General features: G+C 36.7%; 2 protein-coding genes across 2 annotated transcripts in view; one reads left to right on the forward strand and one right to left on the reverse strand.

Annotated features, from left to right (window-relative positions):
* Positions 1 to 3773: 3773 nt before the first annotated feature.
* SREK1IP1 (SREK1 interacting protein 1) lies at positions 3774 to 13396 on the reverse strand. Its single transcript, XM_038125905.1, has 5 exons — positions 13059 to 13396; positions 10591 to 10638; positions 8887 to 9027; positions 6604 to 6682; positions 3774 to 4379 (listed from the first exon to the last, which is right to left on the reverse strand). Exons 1-5 carry the CDS (start codon positions 13357 to 13359, stop codon positions 4190 to 4192), a joined length of 759 nt encoding a protein of 252 aa, XP_037981833.1. The 5' UTR covers positions 13360 to 13396; the 3' UTR covers positions 3774 to 4189.
* CWC27 (CWC27 spliceosome associated cyclophilin) overlaps positions 13385 to 21272 on the forward strand; it is a 97080-nt gene continuing 89192 nt past the window's right edge. The window contains exons 1-7 of the mRNA XM_038125902.1: positions 13385 to 13515; positions 14202 to 14298; positions 15917 to 16029; positions 17244 to 17387; positions 18109 to 18207; positions 18368 to 18471; positions 19449 to 19518. Coding sequence (XP_037981830.1) covers positions 13474 to 13515; positions 14202 to 14298; positions 15917 to 16029; positions 17244 to 17387; positions 18109 to 18207; positions 18368 to 18471; positions 19449 to 19518 — 669 coding nt within the window. The 5' untranslated portion in view covers positions 13385 to 13473. The remainder of the gene's footprint in view (positions 13516 to 14201; positions 14299 to 15916; positions 16030 to 17243; positions 17388 to 18108; positions 18208 to 18367; positions 18472 to 19448; positions 19519 to 21272) is intronic.

The raw sequence follows: 21272 nt of genomic DNA on the forward strand, positions 1-21272 counted from the left end.
TGGCTTTGAGCTACCAGTCTCCATCTCACTAATACTTTGAGCTCTTATCTTATTTTGTGTCATCTGTAAAATTTCTTGGAGTGGTATTTCTCTCGCTTCACTTCCATTTTTTAAAAATCTATTAAGTACCAGTAGTAATGGGAATTCTGCTCTCCAAGAGAGCACCTGTTCCTATTTGTCCAGTCTGTTGCTGTCTAATACAAGCATATCTTCATTTGATTCATTATATCTACTCAGGTCCCTCTTCCAGAAGCTACTTCTGGCTCTTCTGGGACTGCAGTTCTTTGATGAAAACAAAGTTTCTGCCTAAATCTACTCCTGGACAATTAATAACATATACAATGTGTTTCTTACAGGTCAACTTTATTCTTTGTTAAAATTGTCTGATGGTCAAAATTCTGCCAGGATATTTTATAAACTATTATACTAGGTTAAAGCCTCAGGAAAATATACAGTTCAGAGAAATAAGGATTAATCACGCCTTCACAGTACACTTTTTCAGTGGGACAAATATTTAGCTTACATAGAAAAGTAAACCACATCTTGAGTACATCTTGCTGAAGTTTAAATGAACTCTACTAAACAGCCTTTTTCAGACTTCTCTCCTTTATTGCTATTATTTAAACTATAACATTGCTTTTTCTAGATAAACCTGTTCTCCTGGTCTTGTTTCTCAAATAATTTTTCCTCTTTTTTTCCCCCTAATCTCTTTGGTTTCTTTATTGTTGTACCTCTTTTGTTTTCCGCTGCCACCACCTCATTTTGTGTTCTTTTTTACTACCTAAATTCATCTTCATAGACTGTTATACTAGAATTTCTTGTGAACAGTATAAATGTACTGGCATTTTTACTACAGAAGCATTTTTGACATATTTTTCTCTATTCACCCTTATTATTACTTAATGTGATTTGCATCTTAGAATTTCTGTTAATGCCTTTCTCAGGTACTACTGCCACAGGGCAGAGGCGTTGTAGTAGGACATCAAGTTTGTGTTTGCCCAGAGAGTTTGTGATGTGTGGTAATTTTCACAAGGTAAGGTAAGTTGGCTACCCAAGACATGGCAATGTCAGTAAAACCTTTTAGCAGCTTCAACACTGGCTCTACTGTGGAGACTTTCAGAGCACAACTGATTCATCAGTTGAGTGAAAAAGTTTGGCATGTGTGACATCCTCTTTTGCATACACAGAGATTGTGTCCTTTTTTCACTGGGGAGAGATGATGTGAGGAATTGCAAAAGATGATCTTCTAAAAATACATCCCAGGAGTTCCTAGAACTGATTGTTACATGAAACAGATAACAAGGCACCATGTCAGATTCATTACTCATGATACTTTTCAGAGGGGCCGGCAGCTACAACATTCTTTCCTGCTGTCAACTACAAAAGCACTGAGTAAATAGAGTTCAATATGCATTATCTCAGCAGCTTTCATGTCCTTAAAGAACAACCCTGTAAATGTTACTTAGTCTATTCCAAGTTCACAGCTAGATGCTGCAAGTTTTTCTATCCATAATTGCATTGCTGCAATTCTGAGCTATGATTCTGAGCTATGACTTATTTTTGAAAGAAAAAAGAAGCCCAAACCTTCCAGCTATAAAGCTGCACAATAATACTGCATCACAAAGAATTTATTTTTCTTTTTGTTCTACCACTTGGTTCCACCTATGGCTAAGACTTTTGTTTGTCCATCATTTATGCTCCCTTGCAGAATGCACAAGAACCAACACATACCATTGAAGAGAATACAACAGAGAAAGTATCTGACTAAAGTGCAGGAAATATTTAGGAAAGAGTCCTGTAAACAACACAAGTTGACACTACAAAATGACAGAATCTTTAAAGTAATATTCATACAAATTTCAATGGTAGTAGAACTTGTAGTAACAGCACTGCCTTTTTGCCCAACCTGGAAATTAAACTTGAGATCATTTTAGTAAGGAGGTAATATAAAAGAGGATCTTTATTTGAAGGCCTTCAGGAGCAATTATGGAAATATGTCCACAAAGCCCATTCCACTGCACAGGGCTGAGTACATTTTTATAGGTTTTAGGAAATGAGCATAATTGATAAAAAGCACCAATTAGGAGGACAAGTGGTGACGCAATTCTCCCCCAGGTGAAGCCCCTTCTCTGGAGCCCCCATTCAGCTCCGCTTCAGTACAGTTGTACTTTGTCCATGACAATGTATCTCAAAGAGTTGTTCTTGGCCTTGGTTCCCAGGAAGAATCAAGACAGTACCTTGTACCTTCCAGGGCTTGGAGCGCTGGCATTTGTTTTATCTTCCTGCCTAGGGAAAGGCCATGGCGAACTACTGGGAAAACTAGCTACTAACACAACAGGTGACAGAGTTACAAATATGTGTGTGAAGAATACAGAGAACATATAAAAGGAAAAAAAAAGGCAAAACCCAAACGGCATGAACACAGGAAACTAATATTAATTTGCAATCAGTGATGCACATACCACTGTCCTCACACTGCAAAATGATGATAGTTGCAGGTAAAAGACTTCAGAAGTTTATAAAGATGGCAAGTATATTGTATATTGTTAAAATGCCTCTGAAGTCCATGAAAACCACTAAGCATGGAAGTGTAACTTTGGCAGAATTTAAAGAGAAAAATATTCTTGAACTGTTGTTAAACCATCCTCATCTGACATGTATTAAAAATAGGGTAATACCTGTTATACAAAATTATTTGTGTTGAAAGGAGCTTTCAGTTATTCTAGGTACATTGAAGAAATGTAGGTACTCTAAATTGTGAAAGACACTGAAGGGTTTTCCTTGGAGTCTCACAAGCTGCAGAGAATGCTGAAGCTGTAATTTTTGTGCTGTGAATGTGTATTTCCTTTGGCTATTTGTGAAACAAGAGCTTCATTCAGTTTCAATTCAGCTGTTCCAGGCCTTGGTGCATTTTACAGCAGTTTGTTTCCCAGCTTAGCAGCTCAATTGCCAATGTGCACATTTTTCTTCCACTACCTGGGAAAGATGACTGAAGGAAACACCAAGTATCTGCTTTTGTTTCCTGTGCCTATTGCCAGAGACTGATTTGCATTTCAGAGTTTATTATAAGGCAGGTTGTTGACTCTTCGCTACTCTATGCATTTGGCATGCCCACGCCACATACTACCCACATGCTTTACTCTTGTCTTTCTTTCTGGAAATAGGCATTTCATTCTGTAGCTGACATAAAATGGCAGCTGAGATTGCTGAGATTGCTGAAATGTCAGCTGAGATTAGCTGACATAAAATGGCATTTGTCTGTACTGGCATCACCTTTGTATTGCAAGAGCTTTGGAGGCTGTAGAGTAGCAGGGATGCAATTACTAATTGGGGCCTGTACAACAGCAGGAGTTATGCCAGGGTTAGCCTTCAAAAGTCTGATTCATGCAACGTGAAGATAATAACAATTGGCACGAATGAAGAAATTGTTTAATACTATAAGTCTTGTTTTGATATCCAAACTGTTATATCTATGTCAAAGAGGAAATGGCCATAACATTTTGTAATAGAATAAAACCCAAGGAAAAAGGACTTTAAAAATTGATAGCTTTTGTTTGCTTCTGTTTATTTTCAGCTTGCTTATAGTGATCCTGCCAAAATAATGTGTAATCATGTTTCACAGTCTATGACTAGATCAATTTTAGAAGATAATTTTGAAGGATCAATCTTTTGAAGGATCAATCTTTTTTAGCTTCTCATTGCTCATTCTTCTCCTCTCAGTACCTGAACACTGATCCGTATTTGCACTTACTGATTAATGTATGTAAGCAGAAAGTGTTGTGTAAAACATACATTTATTTAAAGGATAATAGAAAATCTCACTTGAATTTCCAAATTTGATGTAACCATTCTGACATTAAGCATATTTAAGTCCATATCTTTCTACACAAAGGCTTGTGAACTGAAATTCACCACATCCTACTATAAAGGATTTCACACAAGATCACAGCTGAATTAAAAATAAGAATGAAGAAGTAGTTGCATGGTATAGTATTAATAAACCTGAAATAGAAAAGCAGATTTTTTTTCATAAAATGGTCCATCTAATAATTTTATGCACTGATGTATGCTAATAGATTTCTCAAAAAATATATCCCATTTTAAAACAGCATTGCAAAGCATAAATAAACTTGCTATGAAAGGAAAATCATCTTCTCTGCAGAATCAAAAGCAAAAGTAGACCACCATGTCAGTCACTACTCGAACTGTCTGAACTGTTCGAAGATGAGCTTTTTTCCTTTCGTCTCTTCTTTTTCTCTTTTTTATGATGCTTTCCTTTCTTAGATTTATGCTTTTTCCCCTTTTCCTTTTCTTTTTTGTGTGATTTTTGTTTTTTTGACTTTGGCTCATCCTCTTCTGCTGAACTTGACGAGGAAGATCTAGTAAAAAAAATGCAGATCAATATGTAATTAAAGAAGGAAAATGACATAACAATAATTTAAGGTGCCAGTATTTTTGTAATGTCACAAATTGAATATGGTGCAAAATTTGTACAGTAGCATCTACTGGAAAGCTTATGATATCTGGGTCTGCATGTTTAACTTAAATGATGACTTTTTTAATATGACTTCCATGCCAGAAAAGCAGTATAACAGATTAAAAAATAACGGAATAGGCAAGTTGTGTGGGTTTTTAGTCTTTGAGAAAAGAAAGATCAAGAGACCACCAAAAAATAAAGTATGTCAACAAGATAGAGTTTCTGTTTTTAAAATACCACATGATCAGTAACAATGCTAATTAATCCCTTCAGATATATGTCCCTGATGCAAAAATCTGAGAGAAACTCTTATGAAAAATTTTTTTGTTTTTGCAGTTCATACTATTGGTCTCTAACCAGCAGTGATGAGTGATTACATACATAAATAAACTATGAGGACAATAAGTCATTACATATTCATGAATACTAAAGAGGGCAGCTTTATGCTATTATTTACTTGATTAACTATTACTTGAATGTAAAGAAAACTCTTATAGATAACTATGTAATTGTTAGCTTTCGCTATTATATATGGGCTTTTGCAAACTATTTTGATATAGCACAGTTTGTCATCTATTTTTAACTGCTTTTTTATATAGTATAATTTGTCAGCCTTTTATGGGTAATACCCTAATCCCTGTGTAGATTGCATATTTTAGTGTGATACACATATGAATAGAGGCTTATGTGCTGTATATTTTAACATTGACTTTTGCAGAGGTAATTGTAGCTGTGACATAATAACTAATGACTTCATTTTTTTAACTAACTGACAATGTTGAAATAGCTAATATTAATTGAAAATACTTGTAAAAATGGCCAAAACGTCTGTATAAGATAACATTGAAAAGAACCAGGCAATTAACACCAAAAGAGCAAGGAGAAATCTACTACTGACCCTTTGGCTATCAGTAGCTGTCAAACCCACAGACCAGTGGGCCTTGTGAGGAAATAAAATACAAGACTCTCAAAGTCACATCTGCATTGTGGCACATACCCTAAGAAGATGAGGCCAGAAGTTGAACTAAGCTAAATAATTCCTGGAACATGTGAACTTGAATGAATGTTTGAATATGTATAATCTTCATGAATGTGCATTTGACCAATGCTATGAAAAAGTATGTAAGAAAAGTTGTTATAGTTAACCACGTGCATCTGGCTACTGCTATGCACCCAGTGCTGTTCCTTTTGCGTTATCCCTTATTAAACTTTTAAAAATTTTAAAGAGCAAGCCTCGTTTCTCACAAAACTGACAACCAGATTGACTCTTTTCTGTTCTATTTCTTCACAAGTGTAAGGGCTGTCATTTAAAGTGGAAGTTTGAACTACACAATGTAAATAAGGAAAAGGAAAAATGCAAATACAACAGGTATTAAATCCTGTTTTTTTGTTTTGGAGGGACATCTTCTTGTAGTCGACATATACATTTTACAGTTTATACCTTCCAGGGCAGTTCCTGGCATATCATCTTATCAACAGTCTTAATGACAAAACATTAGTTTCATCTATAGTCTCACTTTAAAAAAAGAAAAAAAACCTGAAAAAACCAAGTCAGTCCACAGGCCAGAACTCAGATTCACAATATATTGTATTGTATTGTGGGTATTATGACATTTTCCTCTGAAACTGGAGTAACACTGTTTTTAAGCTGCTACATGAACAGGTACACTAAAAGTCAACATCTGTTCAATATTACAGAAGTTTCCCTTTTGATAACTGCGAGTTACTCAGAGCACATGTGTGTGCCTACAGGTGTGCTTACACATGCATGTCTGCACACAAAGAACCCTACAGTCTCTGAATTTCAGAGAGCCTTCTCCACCCTGGCTAGGCTGGGGACCAACCCCACAATCCTCCTGACTTGTTCCTTTCCTATCACAGCTTGCCTAACTCCACAGCAGAAAATCTGTGACTCCACCACTAATCTAAGAACATTTATTATTACCATTATTTTACCACTACCTTATCATTAGTCAGTTCTCACTGGAAAACAGAAAACTCTTCAAATGGAAAAATACTTGCAAATAATGTTGCATCAATGGAAGCACTATTTCCTGAGAAAACACAAGTATCAAAAATATTTCTAAAGCTGTGTTTTGAAATGAAAAGAGGTGTGTGAAGGTTACCTTTTCCTCGGTCTTTTTAATCTTGTTTTCTCCTTGCTTTTTCTTTTTTGTTTCTTTTTTTCTTCCTCTTCATTTAGATCTATAGGTAGAAAGTTAAAGTTTACAAAACACTTGTCTGAATTAAGATCAGCATTAAAAAGTAGCTTCAGTGGCAATGTTAAGTCACAACAAAATTCTTGTTAAAAGGCTTTCTTCTCCTTTCTCCAAATTCTGGTTAGTATAGCAATTTCAGAAATATATTGCAGTAGCAGCAGGACTTATATACACAGTTTACATTGTACTGGCATCATTCTAAGCACTAAGAATGAAGGAAGGCCTGTAAGATGTAGCAAAAAGACCTCTTCCTATACATGTACACCAGATTCAGGTTTTCATATCTGTTCTTTATCACAGAAAGGATGATAAAGTACTGGAATGGTCTGCCCGGGGAGGAGGTGGAGTCACCATCCCTGGATGTGTTTAAAAAAAGACTGGATGTGGCACTCAGTGCAGTGGTTTAGTTGAGGCGTTAGGGCATGGATTGGACTTGATGATCTTGAAGGTCTCTTCCAACCTAGTCATTCTGTGATTCTTCTGTATTTTAACAGTTTTAGCATTTAACATACATGTCCAAGTCTGAAAACTAGAACAAATAAAGAAAATAATATCCTGTTAGGCTTCTCTGAGTTACTTCCACACATCCCTATTTCATGCTTCACAAACAGCAATGCCGTAAGTGAGACACATTTCAGTTAACTGTGAATGTGCTGCCTACAGAGACCAGCAAAAGAGCCACCCCTCAACTGCCTGTGTCTGTCCCCTGCCCTAATGCTCTACAGTGTGGTATCATGACTTCACATTTCACTTACAAGCAATGTTTTTATGACACTGATGAAATTTCTGATCTTAGATTTTTCTATACCAGTTCTTGAACTCTCCAAAAGGCAAATTCACCACATAAATAAACATTCAGCTAACAGGAAAATACTGCCTTTACAATTTATCCTTAAAAAACGTAGCAAATTTTGAGTATTTCATTATATTCCTATGACCTTTTCCATAAATTCTGAATGCTGGTGTAGTTATTCCTTTGCTACAACAAACACAAATTATTGGTCTGTATGTTATGGAGTGGAACTTGAAATAATTTAGTATGACATAAAAGAGCAAATTATCTTTGGAGCAATGAAAAAAACATGAATGATAATGGGTGAACAAGCAGTCTTTTTTAAACAAAATAGTGCAAAATCTTGAGAAGATGAGAAAATGGCAAAATTCCACCTGGATAACTGAAAGATACGCGTCTCCTTACAATATACACAGAAGCCACAATTTGCTTTGAAAGAACATGTAATACAACAGGAATATTAGAAGATCAAGTAAACAAGCTGTTTTTCCTGCAGATATCCATCCTCAATAAGCTTAGGACTGAAAAAAACCAACCTTTACATTCAAAAATACATAGTTGGTGGTAAATATTTTTTCCAAAGGGACTTGTTCCAAGAAAGTACTGTTGCAGCACCAATTCAGCACTCTTGATAAACAGCTCATCCATTTCTTTTGAAGTGTACAACTAACTATAGGGTTCTATCTACCCCTTTCCCTTTCTAAATAGCATCTTCCGTAGAAACTAAACGTCTGCGCATGCAAGAGCAAAAGAACAAAGCATAATGAAAAACAGAAGGGCAGAGGAGAAGAATGTTCATTCAATTAAAACACGCTGAGGTGAAACTTGCCTTCTTACTTAGGTGCACAACCTCTTTGGAGTCCAAATTTAAATGAAGTCAAGTATTTGATAAACAATTCATCTATTCTCATTCTGACAAGGAGTTGATACTCAGACCTTCCAAATATAGAACAGTACTTCTCAAAATATGAATGACTGAATTCCAGTCTACTAGCTGTTTCAGTCAAAATCCTACTTAGAAACTGGAGAGAAATTCAGGTGTCACATTTCTCAGTAGTTAGATGTTTAAACTACATGTCATAATCAAAAGATTAACTCAGAACACCCATGTTATTTTCTTCTAAGCAGCTTCTTAGTAAAAGATCAGTTAATCTCTTGAATTTAGGATCCTCTTTTGAGATATTTCAAACAAGTACATTAATAACTTCCTATAGAAGGAATTAATCATAATACTGAAAGAGTGTGGGTGTATCAAATCTCTGAAGTCTAAACACTAAGGTAAAAGACCTATTTTTAAATCACAGGCTAAAAGAACAAAAAGTAGTTAGAAGAAAGGATAAAATGAGAGTCCCTGCATGTCAGAAGACTATTATCCAAAACCCACAAAAAAACCTTACTCTTTTTTTCACGCATGGCTTGTAATCTCTGTAGTTCCTCTTCCTCGCTGTCCTCACTGCTAGTGCTGCTAACGTCTAAAACAATATCTCTTTGAGGATCTACTCGGAGGAAGTTTCGACATTCAAATGTCAGATGACCAGCTGAACAAAATAAATATACAGAAAGAAAAATTACAATTTACCAAAAAAAATTAAAAACTAAAGAACATTGATTTTTCTATTATTCAGTTTTGAAAAGTGAAAGAAAAAAAGGTAGACTGTGATCTGTGAAAGGCGCAGGAAAAACTTACTCTGAAAAACTCTCCAAGAATTTGATAGGTTGTGCAATGTTCTTCTAGTCATTAGTGCTTTATGGTCTCTCTCCTATTCTGCTAATTTGAAGATTTTTTTCAACTTTAGGTTCTGTTTTTTAATGGTCTTAGGTATTTCTTAAGAAATTACCTAAAAACAAAGCATGAAATATTTCAAAAACTACAGTAAGTGTTGCATTGCTTAACTCCCTCTAGTGAAATTGTAGAATCCTATTTGCTTATGGAATATAATCTTTAACAGCCAGCACTTAATACTGACTAAACTGACCAGTATTTTTAGTTTTCTAAGTTACATCTTGATAATCATGACCAGCTAGAAACCTTGTGCTGAATACATCCATTGAAATTAAAAAAAGGGATGATATGGCTTGGGAGACACAGTAATTCAAGTAGTAATTGAAGTAAGCTCCTGTTCTTAGTGAGGATGATGACAAACTACCTACACCTTGAAGACAGAGATTTTAGGAACATATAAACATGGATCATGTGATATGAATACAAGTTTCCTTTTCTTTCAGAAAGCTTCTGATGCTTGCTGCATGTAGAAAGAAATCACTAAATCTACATTTATATCCACTGTTCTTTGAAAGAACAGATACACAAAGCAAGTCATTGACAAAATTTGTTGCAAAAGCCTGAAGAGAAAGAATGAAGAAATTTTTTTCCTGTCATCCAACATAACACTCATATAAAAAACCCTAACAGCTTAACTCACTGTGATAAAAGTTCAAGACAATTCAGTACAAAACAGTGTCCGTTCTCCAGTGTTCTAAAAATAAGAGTGATTAAAATAAGTCAGTGATTAAAAATTTGAAATCTTCACTAAGACCTGTCTCCATTAATCAGGAGACATTTACAATAAGTGTATAATCCAAAGCATGAGCTAATTGCCAAGTGCAGAACTTGCAAGCAAAAAAGGTAGCTGTTTCTTGAAATATACAATGCACAAAATATTATTTTCTTAGAATAAAAGATTATATAGATTTTAAACTATTTTTTCTGGTGAATTAGATTGGACTTAACTTCAACTGAAATGCCTGCCTCTTTGCAGTCAGATTCAGAAGAAGCACAAGTGCTCATCCCAGTACATATCAATGAAGGTGCTTTCAATTAAAAGTTTCTCAAGTAATTGCATTGAAAAGTAGTATGTATGAATGCAATAGCACAATTTTTTTGCTGAGACACTCAAAGAGCATTGATAAGTGTGAGAAACCAGAGAACAAATATGAAATAAACAGAAGAAAGGTAACATGGTAATTTAAACTGACAAATGCTTGGGCAACAAGGGAGGATACTTCTTTCCTTTTTTCACCCTCTCCTCAAAAGGCAGTTCCAACCAACACCATAAACTGACGAAAACACTGTAACTTCCTATTGCTTATTACAGACTTACGGTAGCCACACTTCTTGCATCCAGCTCTGATATTATCCTTATTTCCACCTGAAAGAGAAAATTTCACCAATTAGGTGTTGCTGAAGACAACCTTCAAGTTTCTTTCAAATGTGACTTGATAATGTCAATACACAGACAGAAGTTATCACCCCGCACGAGTGTTAAGTACATCAAGATCTCTTTTAGAAACTGCTTTTCTAAGGCTGCTTTTCTGTGCAGTAATCTATCAGAACACACTTGACTAATTTAAACTGCTAGAGATCTTTTCACTTGTTTATTTAGAGTATGAACACAGTAACAGACATCTAACATTCCAGTGATCTGTAGTACACAATATAAATTCTATCAGTGCAAGGATGTTGACAGGCATTCACTGGAAACTCTGAAGTGATTTATATTTTAATTACCAGAACTGACTTTACAAGACATCTAAAAAGATCAAACCAAATCAAAACATCAATCCTTGAAAACAAAGAAGGAAATCAAAAAGTCAGCAAACTGTAAAATTATTCTGAATTCAGATGACATGACACCAAACACAAAAAATGCAAGAAAGCAAATGTGTAAGAAAGTGAAGACAGTAACAGAAAAGTTTGGATTCTAAGAAGGAAGAAGGATCTGAATAATGCAAATTTTAGATATTGAAAATGTGTGATTCTCCCATGTGAGACAGCAGTTAAGTTAAACAGACATAGTAGGACACAATTCAGGAGAAGCACCAGGGATTTGTCCCACTCTCCAACAGATCAATCTTAATTTTAATCATTTAAGCCATCGGTAATGAAAGCGACAACTGAATTCCCAAAATCAAAGGATGCCATTCTATCTCCCAGCTGAATACACCAGAAAAATCCCAGCAGGCATATACGAGCAGATATTGAGGACACCAGTCTCATTAATTTAAACTATGACTTACTACAACAAACATTTTCTTTAGAAAATTCTACTCAAAACAATAGAAACCTTCAAACCCCAAGTTGAAAAAAACTACCTTGGAAACTTGGACAACTCAGGTGTATGCCCTAAAGAGTGTTGGAAAGCCAAGCAACAAAGATCCATACATTCAATTATAACAGATGGTTTTCTGCAGATCCCAAACCCTTAGTATTACAAATCCCCTTCAAGGTCAGCAGTGTTCAGGTACCTGTTTTGTGACTACCTTTAAAAGGGCACCCATGAGTGAGATAAGGAGGTAGGGAACATAGAAGAAAGAGTCACAAAATTAAAATCAAAAGTATACATGTAACTTGCAATGTCACATCAGAAAAACACTTAAACCAGCATTTGCTTGTTCACTGCTCCTTGGGACTGGAAAACAAGATCACCCAAGCCACCTACTTTGTCCCAATTTTCTGAAATATTTCTGAGTCAACCTCAACCCCACTGCATAGCTGACTTATAAGTAAAGAAAGATTTGGTATTCCAGCCAAGGGAGGTCAGTACAGTCATGCGCACACTAGAGAAATCTGTGTAAGTCAGGATCTCCAAAAGAGACACCCAGCAGATGACAAGAATGTGAATATTGTCATCAAATATTTCTACCAAATTCCTAGGACTGAAATTTTGTTATTGTTTTAGGCTTTAAATAATAATGCTGGAAGCAGGAGTTTAGACTAGATGAAATTTTAGATGACTAAAAGCAAACTCATTGCAAGAAGCTTCCTTTCTCATTCCTTCTTCTTCCCATATCTCAATTCTCAAGACAATTGACAAGTGGCACAGAACTAAGGACTTCATTCATTCAGTGGAGCATAAGTCTGAAAAGAAAACCTCTGGAAACCTTTGAACGCAAACATGTCTTCCTCAAAAACCCCTTCTAGAATGGGAACAAGCTTATGGAGGCCTTCGTTTCGTCAGAGAAGCAGAGCACCAAAATTCAGGCCTATTCAGCTGTTCTCGAACCACACACTCCCCGTTTTTCAGGGCAAGAAAACACTAAAACACTGCGGAGCAGTGGCGATCGTGTTCGGCCTGAAGACCTCGCAAATCGCCCAGGTGTTTCTGCCTGCCCTGACTCACAAGCACAATCTACAGGGACACAAGCACTAACCCAGAACCACAGCGGACGATAAAAGCCAAGTCTGACAACCGCCGTTCTTTAGCTCTAACCTCAGAGGAGACGATGAGAATGCAGCGCTGGGTCACCCAGAAGCTCGCGGAGGGGCCCCGCAGCCCCAAGGGGACTCGCCCGCAGCGCCCCTGCGCTGCCCCGGCCCAGCGCGGGCACGGCCCCATCTCCATCTCCATCCCCATCTCCATCTCCCTGCCGCTGCCCTCGGTAGCGCGGCCCGGAGCAGCGCCCGCCGCCCCCCGCACGCTTCCCCGCGCCGCGCACAGCCGCGCGCCCTCCCCGCGCAACTGTCCCACTTGTCCACCGCCCCGCCGCTCGTTCCCGTCCAGCAGGCTGCCGGGCGGAGCCGGCCGGCGCTGCCGCTGCCCCGCCGCGGTCCCGGGCGGGCGCCCCTCACCCGGCAGCGCCATCCCGCCGCTCTCTGCGGACTGGACCGGCCCACACGCGCAGTGGCCTCTCCCCGCCGGAAGGCTTTGCCCGGTGCACTGCCGGACCGTACCATTCCCAGGGAAGGCAGGGGGTCTCAGCACCCCTAGGACGGGAGCCACGGTGGGATACAGATGTGTGGAGGACCCTGCGGATCTTTCCCAACACACGTTCTTTCTCAGTGAGTCTCGAAGAGACTCCAGCCGAGGACTCAGTCCTTCATCCTTTCTTCCGGCTTGTGCAATTTCATTCCCCCCTTCTCTGAACTGCATACGGGCACCCAAGATGGCGGGCGGCTCAGGGCGGTAGGAAGTGTCGGAGGCGAAGCGGGATCCCGCGTTGGTCGCTACGGAGGGCTCACCGGCCGGGCTGGTCTTTTCCCCACCATGAGCAACATCTACATCCAGGAGCCGCCCACCAATGGGAAGGTGAGGCTGCCAGGGTGAAATTCTGTAGAAGTTGTATGTTGTAGGGTTATGGGGGGACAGGCGAGAGGAACACGAGCTTGAGGGGTGGTGGTGATGATGATGGTGATGGTGGTGGTGGTGATGGTGGTGGTGATGGGGAGGTCGTTGTTTCTGTGATGGATTGGTTTGGTTACAGGTACTTCTTTGACGCTGCTGGAATCAAAGCATGAGGCGTCATGCATAATGTTTGGAGTCATAACACAGAGCAGTGCTCGGAGCGTTTATTTTCTCTATTCCCGATTATATTTTATCTCTTTAATTCTGTTATGATCTCTCACTGAATGTAGTGATGTTCCTTGTAAGAGCGATACCTTTGGACATTTATGGGATTTTTTTTCCCGTGTTGCTTCATTATAGAAATTATAAAGGGTATCTCAAGTCTCTGTAAACTATCAACCACGTTATGTTATGTTACGTTATGTATATTATTACAGCTATATTATACATCTTTATTATGCATATTGATTCAGAGTTGTATCTCAAGTTCTGGAAATGCTAGTTAGAACTAACAGTAGCTACCTGACACACTTAAATATATACCACTCTTAGAAATATAACAAATTCAGTTTTATTTTTTAGGGAGTTATACTTTGATCAGTGACTATGTTACAATAAAACTAAGGCTGCATTTATCTGTATGTTTGTAGGTTTTGCTGAGAACTACAGCGGGAGAGATAGATATAGAATTATGGTCAAAAGAAGCACCAAAAGCATGCAGAAATTTCGTCCAGCTGTGTATGGAAGGTAATGACTGAATGGGATAGGAGTTGTTAAAATTAATTACTATGCCATCTGTTCCCTTTCTGTAAAATAGATGTCATAATTATGTTTTGACTTTAGTATGTCAATAAGTTTATTTCTGTTTAGGAATTATTAATTAACACTCAGACAATATTTTTCAAGGTTACCAAGGAAGCTGGTGGAGAAAAAAAAGTAAAAATTTTGGATGGTTTTCTCAAATTAAGCTGATGACATAGTATTGAAACATTGTCTTTCAGAGTTTTGAGAGGCTTACTTCCAGCAAATACTGCAAAGTATAACAACTTCAGTGTGTGCATGAAATGACAGTGATGCAATATTGGACATTCTCCAAAATTCTTATTTCTGTATCACAATTTACACTACCATTTCTTTTTTTTTTTTCCATGAGTGCTCCTAATGTTTCAGTTACTGTATTTTTGTTGATAAAAGCTCTGTAAAACTTTCCACTGAAGTAGTGGGTACCAGAATGAGAAGCTCCCTACTGAGAAAACTGGAACAAAAATCTGTGAAAGACTTGATGCCTTTATATATTTTCCAAGTGGTATTATTTTCCCATTTAAGCATTTGTAGAATTGTGAAGAGTTCTTTTAGCCTTCATCTGTTAAACAAAAATAGCACTCCAGGCTTTGTGCCTCCAGCACAGATCCAGTCTGTTTTGTCCAGTCTCTTTTCCCTAATGTTGAGACTTTTTGCAATGGTAAAGGAAATTCCTAGCCCATAATAAAGGTTCCTGAATACTCAGTGGGCTTTCCTTTCTGACTTTTTTCAATTGCTGTATAGCATCTTGTGCTTTGTAATACATTTAAGTATCTCTCATTAATTTCTAATTATTTTCTGAATTAATGAATTTCTAATAATTTCTAATTAATTCTCATTTCCCAACGTATAACCATCCACGACTGTGTCTAGTTATGCTGCAACATTTGCACACCCTGCTTTGTCTTGCAGCATGCTGCAGATTTATTTTTTATTATTATTTTATCAACCAAGGGTTTGGTTCAGGTAAAGTTTTGTTTTCATTCCTTTTGCTTTCTTATGGTCTTGTAACCTCTATCAGATAAATAGATAGATAAAAAAAGATAGCTTAGAGAGCAAAAGGTACCACATATTTCATTCTGCAAAAATTATTGGTTTAGGTACAATATAGGCGACGAAAAGTAGTCGCATAGTCGTTCTATGCTCACGAGTGAAAGTGCAAATCATCTGTATATGGGTATTGCTAATGTTGTATGTGAGATCTCATCCAGGATAGAGCACAGTATTTCTAGTTCTCCTTTTAAATTGGTGTATTTTGATAGTGTCATTACAGTAATAAGAACTTAAAAGCTGAAAATACTGTAATTCATCAAGGTTGTCTTGTCAGTGCTGGGCAGGATTTTTTGCAAAAGAAACACATGACACCACAGGATGTGATTGCATAATTCTGTGGAGAACACAAGGGAACCAAATAGAAGCCAAGAGCGGAATCTAGTTACAGTATTAGCTTTCTGGAACTTCAGTCTCCGGACATTACTGCATGATCTATATAAAAGTTTGGGGTTGAGACCATTTACATGTATTTAATATCTTATTCTTTTTTCTTTTCTTTTTCTGTTTTTAGAGTATTACAATAACACAATATTTCACAGAGTAGTGCCTGGCTTTATTGTGCAGGGGGGTGACCCCACTGGTACTGGATCAGGAGGAGAGTCAGTCTATGGAGCTCCTTTCAAGGTGTGTATCTATAACTTACACCTTAATTTGTATGGTATTCTCTATCCATTGTTCTTCTTACCAAGTTCTGAAAAATCAACTCTTACATGAAATGCAAACATGAGCAGTAGTTGCCTTCATGTGCTACTTCAGTATGTTTGAATATGCTCTTCTAAATTGAGAGTTCTTAGATCTAGCTACTCTGGTATAATGACAAACCTGGGGGCTCAGATCCTGAGTGAAGGTACGCACAGGCTCAGCAGCTGTGTTCTGTTCTGCCTGACTGTTCTATTTCGGGTGGGGTAGGCACCTTTAATTTGTGACTGAAGCTGCAAAGCCTATTTCTGGGCCTTGCATTTTCTTTCTGCTAGACTTTTACATCTAGCATGAGCCCAAAGTTTGTGGGAGGGAATGGTACCTGAGCAGAGAACAAAACAAAATTTACCAATATTGTAGTGGCATTACTGCTTCAAAGTAGTGGTATCTCAGTATTGCAGTGTTTAGCGTTGTGATATTACAGTGCTATTCATCTTGTTCTCCTTGCTTTGAAAGGAATCCTATTTTGTCTTCCTAGTTCCAGGAAATGTTCTTCCTATGGATTTTTGCATTACTCTATTACAACCTGTTATTGTGCGTTTAGTAACTTTACATTAATTAGGATTTAAATTAATTTTTCACATAAATATAGTGATTGTCAAGAATAGTATTTTTGCAAGAAGTGTATGAAATGCAGTTACTTTTTAAGATGTTTTTTATTTTCTTAATATTGGAAGGATAACAAGTGCAAATAAAAACAATGAATAACAATTGATTTTTAGGCATTGAGCGAAAAAAGATAAAATTAACAAGACAGAACTTAGAGTTTTTTAATTAGTAATGTGTCTTTCTGTCATTGATATTTTGGTTTCTAATATTTTGTTTGGTGTGTGTTTATGGTTTCTTCTGAAGATTGTTCATTTGTTCGCATCATTATAGGCACTAGGGGTTAGAAATACTGACTAAGAATCATTTTTGCCGCTCTTAGTAGGAACTTTTGAATATAATTCTGGCACTGAGTTTCAAAATACTTGGGATTTATTACTGCCTGAATTCATAAGAAAATTAGCAGCATTTTTTTCTGTATGTGCATGTTGATATAAGTAATATCACTCCTATCTCCTATCACACTGCAGCTAAAGGAGTGAAAAGATAGTTTTATACTGAAGTTGGTCTCTTTTCTGTCCTGCTTTTACCAGGATGAGTTCCACTCACGACTGCGATTTAATCGAAGAGGACTTGTTGCTATGGCAAATGCTGGGCCCCATGATAACGGGAGTCAATTTTTCTTTACATTGGGTCGTGCAGATGAGCTTAACAACAAGCACACAATCTTTGGAAAGGTCTGTTACATGAATTGGAGTCCCAGTTTAAGTCTGACAGAAGCTGCTATAAGTTTTTCTGAAGGCCAGTTTGATATTGTTTGCTGCTATGTGCATTTGAAATTTATTTCAGTGCTTTCTGTACTCTCTCCATTCTCTTTGTTTCTTTTATCTGGCAGAAATGTTTCCATGGGTTGTTCCTGTTATTATCTGTTTTGCTGTAGTTATTCTTCTAAATTGTATTTTCATGTTGTGCTGCCTTTAAATAACCTTATTTGTATTATTATGGCTCTGTTATTAATCAGTTCATCTAATACTAATGACATGTTAGAAAATTCCATTTAGAATTCATTAGATTCTAATTACCCAAGAAGAGTCAGGAAGATAAAAAACATGAGATGAATTTGCCACTCTCATGATTTACTCAAAAGAAAATAAAGCAAGTATCTTTTTTTTATTTCAGTGGTTTTTGTTTTTCTGTTTCACAGCTCACAGTAATACTTCAACATCTTCATCTGCCTGCATTCTCAAAACTACCTATATTCCTTCAACTTTTGCCATTAAATTTAAAAACCCAAACTTCTGTACATTGTACTTGTCTTTTAGAAGTCTTACATGCTTACAACATTTCCTATAGCACTTGTACTTTCAATTTTTTTACATAATAATTGTCTTGTATTTTGCAGAATAAATAACACAAATTACAGTCATGAATTTTTACCTTTCTTTGTAAATTTGCCAGGTTACGGGGGATACGATATATAACATGTTGCGCCTGGCTGAAGTAGAAGTTGACAAGGAAGAGAGACCTCTCAGTCCACACAAAATAAGAAGTAGTGAGGTGAGTATGTTCTGTTATGAAATGGGACATTTTAAAATTCTTTTGTGCATAATGTTGAGAAAATTTGGCTTGTTCTTTTGCATATTGATTTAAAATATTGAACTACTTAATGACAAAATATTTACTAAAGATGTGTTTAAAATACTGTTTTTTTAAACAGGTTTTGTTTAATCCTTTTGATGACATTGTCCCACGACCAAACAGAAAACTGAAGAAAGACAAACCAGAAGAAGAAACTAAAAAGTCCAAAATAAAAGGCACAAAGTAAATATATGCAACAGAAATGGTGGTTAATGTTCTTTCACCTTTAATTTGTAGCTTGGCAGGTTTTTACTTCCATTTCTGCCTTTGGAGCACTTCCTTGTTTCTGGGAGGGTGGAGTCAGGCAAATCTAGTTTCTCTGACTGAAATGTTACTGTGCATCTGCTGACCTGTAACAGTTTCATGCATGGTGATAGTTCGTTGGAAATAATAGAAGGTAGTTTATCTTTCCCATGTCCCACAATGCAGTCATCTGGCTGAGATGACACTGTAGTTAAAACCTGCTGGTAGGAGTAACTAGGTTACAGCTCAATTTTTTAGGATTTTTTGAACTTATTTTATCAGATACTGTTTCTCCCCCACTGAAGTATTTAGCAAGAGGCAGGCATTTTGATTTGGGAAATTTTAGTTTATGTGAATGAAGATCCACAAAGATGCAATGAAAAGTAATAGGAACTCTAAAGTGGGCATGCTGTCAGTTCTGCTGCATAAAAATGGAACATGTTGCAACTGACTGGTTCCAACAGTGTGAACAATTAAGTCTTGAAAAAGAAATTATAGTTCGTAATTTTTTTAAATTGCATTCTGTGAATGTGTACACATTTGATATGTTTCTGAGCTGTCATATCTTGAAAATCTTGTGTCTTGAATGCTGCTCTGTTGAGAAAAAAAATCAATGGAACTGTCAGCTTTCAAGAATCTGGGAAAGCTAGTCAAGACAGGATTTCTTAAATTGTGTCTTAACTGGTGCTTTGCTATCCTTGTTTTATCTCAGGAGGATAATACAACATGCTATTCTGAATATTTATAATTTATTTCAAAGCAAAATGCATTAGTTGATTGGAACTGATGCATTTAGCAGGACAAAAAGTTTTTTTAAAAGGTCATGTACAGCATGAACATAATGTATTTAAAGTTAATGGAATGTTACTTAGACAATATTTAAAATTTTACTAGAAATTTTCTTTTTTCTCTTAAAGAAACTTTAACCTGCTTTCCTTTGGGGAAGAAGCTGAAGAAGAAGAGGAAGAAGTCAGTAGAGTTAGTCAGGTGTTGTACCAAATTATAATTATTTGTCTTTTCAACCAAATTACCTTTTCTGTAAGTTTGTGGAAAGCTTTAAAGTTTTTCGTCTTCTTACATTTGAATTTTGAACAGTAATAATAGTAGTTGCTTCAGTTTTTAGGATTCTGCTGTTACAGCATTTTGCAGAAACAGAAGTTTTCAGCTTTCTTGATTTTGAAGGTACCTTCAGTTACTGCATGGAACTTTTACATTTCCATGAGCAAAAAGTTTCATAGTATAAATCTGTGTCTGCTGTTTAAAAGTCACAGAAGCAATACCTATTTTATTCTTTTTCAAGTCCTTTATTTATGATTGCAATTATATGGTAAAATGTTTGAATACTGAGGATCATCTTATGCATTTCCAGTTCATGCTTAGCTCCATTTGTCCATCTGTGAGCAAAATGAAATGTGGTTATTGTGGAGATAATAGTCCATTATCATAATTTAACAGTGCACCATATCAAACTGTTCACATTCCAGGGTTGCACAGGTAATCTTTGGTCTAACATTTCCTTCCCTGACTTTGCACTCAAAATAAGACTAGTTTAAAAATTTCTTAAATAAATTTCTGATTTCATTTCTACTGCTGACCAAGTTGTTTTGCTAGCCTCCTAGGCTTTCTACAGTACCTTGCTGCTTCAGTTAGTGATCAGACTACATGGTCCTGCATCCTGTACCACATAAGGGAAGTTAGCTAAAATACAAAAGGAAAACAAAATACAAAAGTGAATAATGATGGACAATATTATAGTGATATGGTATCAGTCAGAATGATAGTAGAGATTTATTACAACAGCAGCTTTAACTATTTTTCTTTCTTTTTTTCAACTTACTAGTCAGACAAAGTTTACTTTTTTACCTTAATATGCTCATCTCTTGTTTTGCTCTTGCTGTTTATCTGGCTTGTAATACTAGGTTTGACTCAGTTACTTGAACTTCCTTTCTTTTCATGCCAAATACTTGTTTTCAGTTTAAAATTATCTAAATGGAATGCTTCTTTCATGGTAAGCCTAGTTTCAGTGTTTTAGTGCTCTCTTTCAGCTCAGCCTGAAAATCTCGTCTGCCTGTTTGTCCTAACTAAATTCTGAATTGGTTTTAGCTAGATAAGTGACCATAACAACTCTTTATGAAGAATTTATCTTCATTCTTTGTAAAAGAATAAAACTTCTTTTGATACCTCATTGTTTGTTCATAAGAGGTCTAGATCAGTGTCTCTGTAGTTCTGAACATTGTGTTAATCTGTTTAAGTTGAAGTACATGAATATCAGCACTAACTTGCATTCTCTGTTTTTGATAAGAAAAATGGTAGGTCAAAGTTGTTATTGAGATCCTTTGACACCTGCAGACTTAGAATCCTATGAGCTTTTTGTGGGTGCTAGATGCAGTAAGTCTTGCTTGTTTTAGAAGGGCAAAGAACCTATGGGTAAAATCCCTCAAGGTCTGAAGTCTATTACTGCAGTCAGGGATTTGGCTGTAGGGCCCCAACTGGTTGTTGATCAGTGTTAACCTTCAGTGTCCAAACTTCTTATTGTCTGTACCTGTTAGGAGCACTGTGCCATAGACAGCCCCATCACTACTCCAAACACACCACCCCTTCCTTAATGAAGGAATTATCTTTTTATGTTGCTGAATGTGTTAGTCTTTGTTTTCTACGTAATAAAAATTTGTAGTTGCATTTAAATGAGTAAGATTTTGTCCACATGTCTAATGTTTTCCCAAAAGCATTAGACAATGCAT

The sequence above is a fragment of the Motacilla alba genome, chromosome Z (genome assembly GCF_015832195.1).
Source record: "Motacilla alba alba isolate MOTALB_02 chromosome Z, Motacilla_alba_V1.0_pri, whole genome shotgun sequence".
In the NCBI taxonomy this organism is placed as follows: Eukaryota; Metazoa; Chordata; class Aves; order Passeriformes; family Motacillidae; genus Motacilla; species Motacilla alba.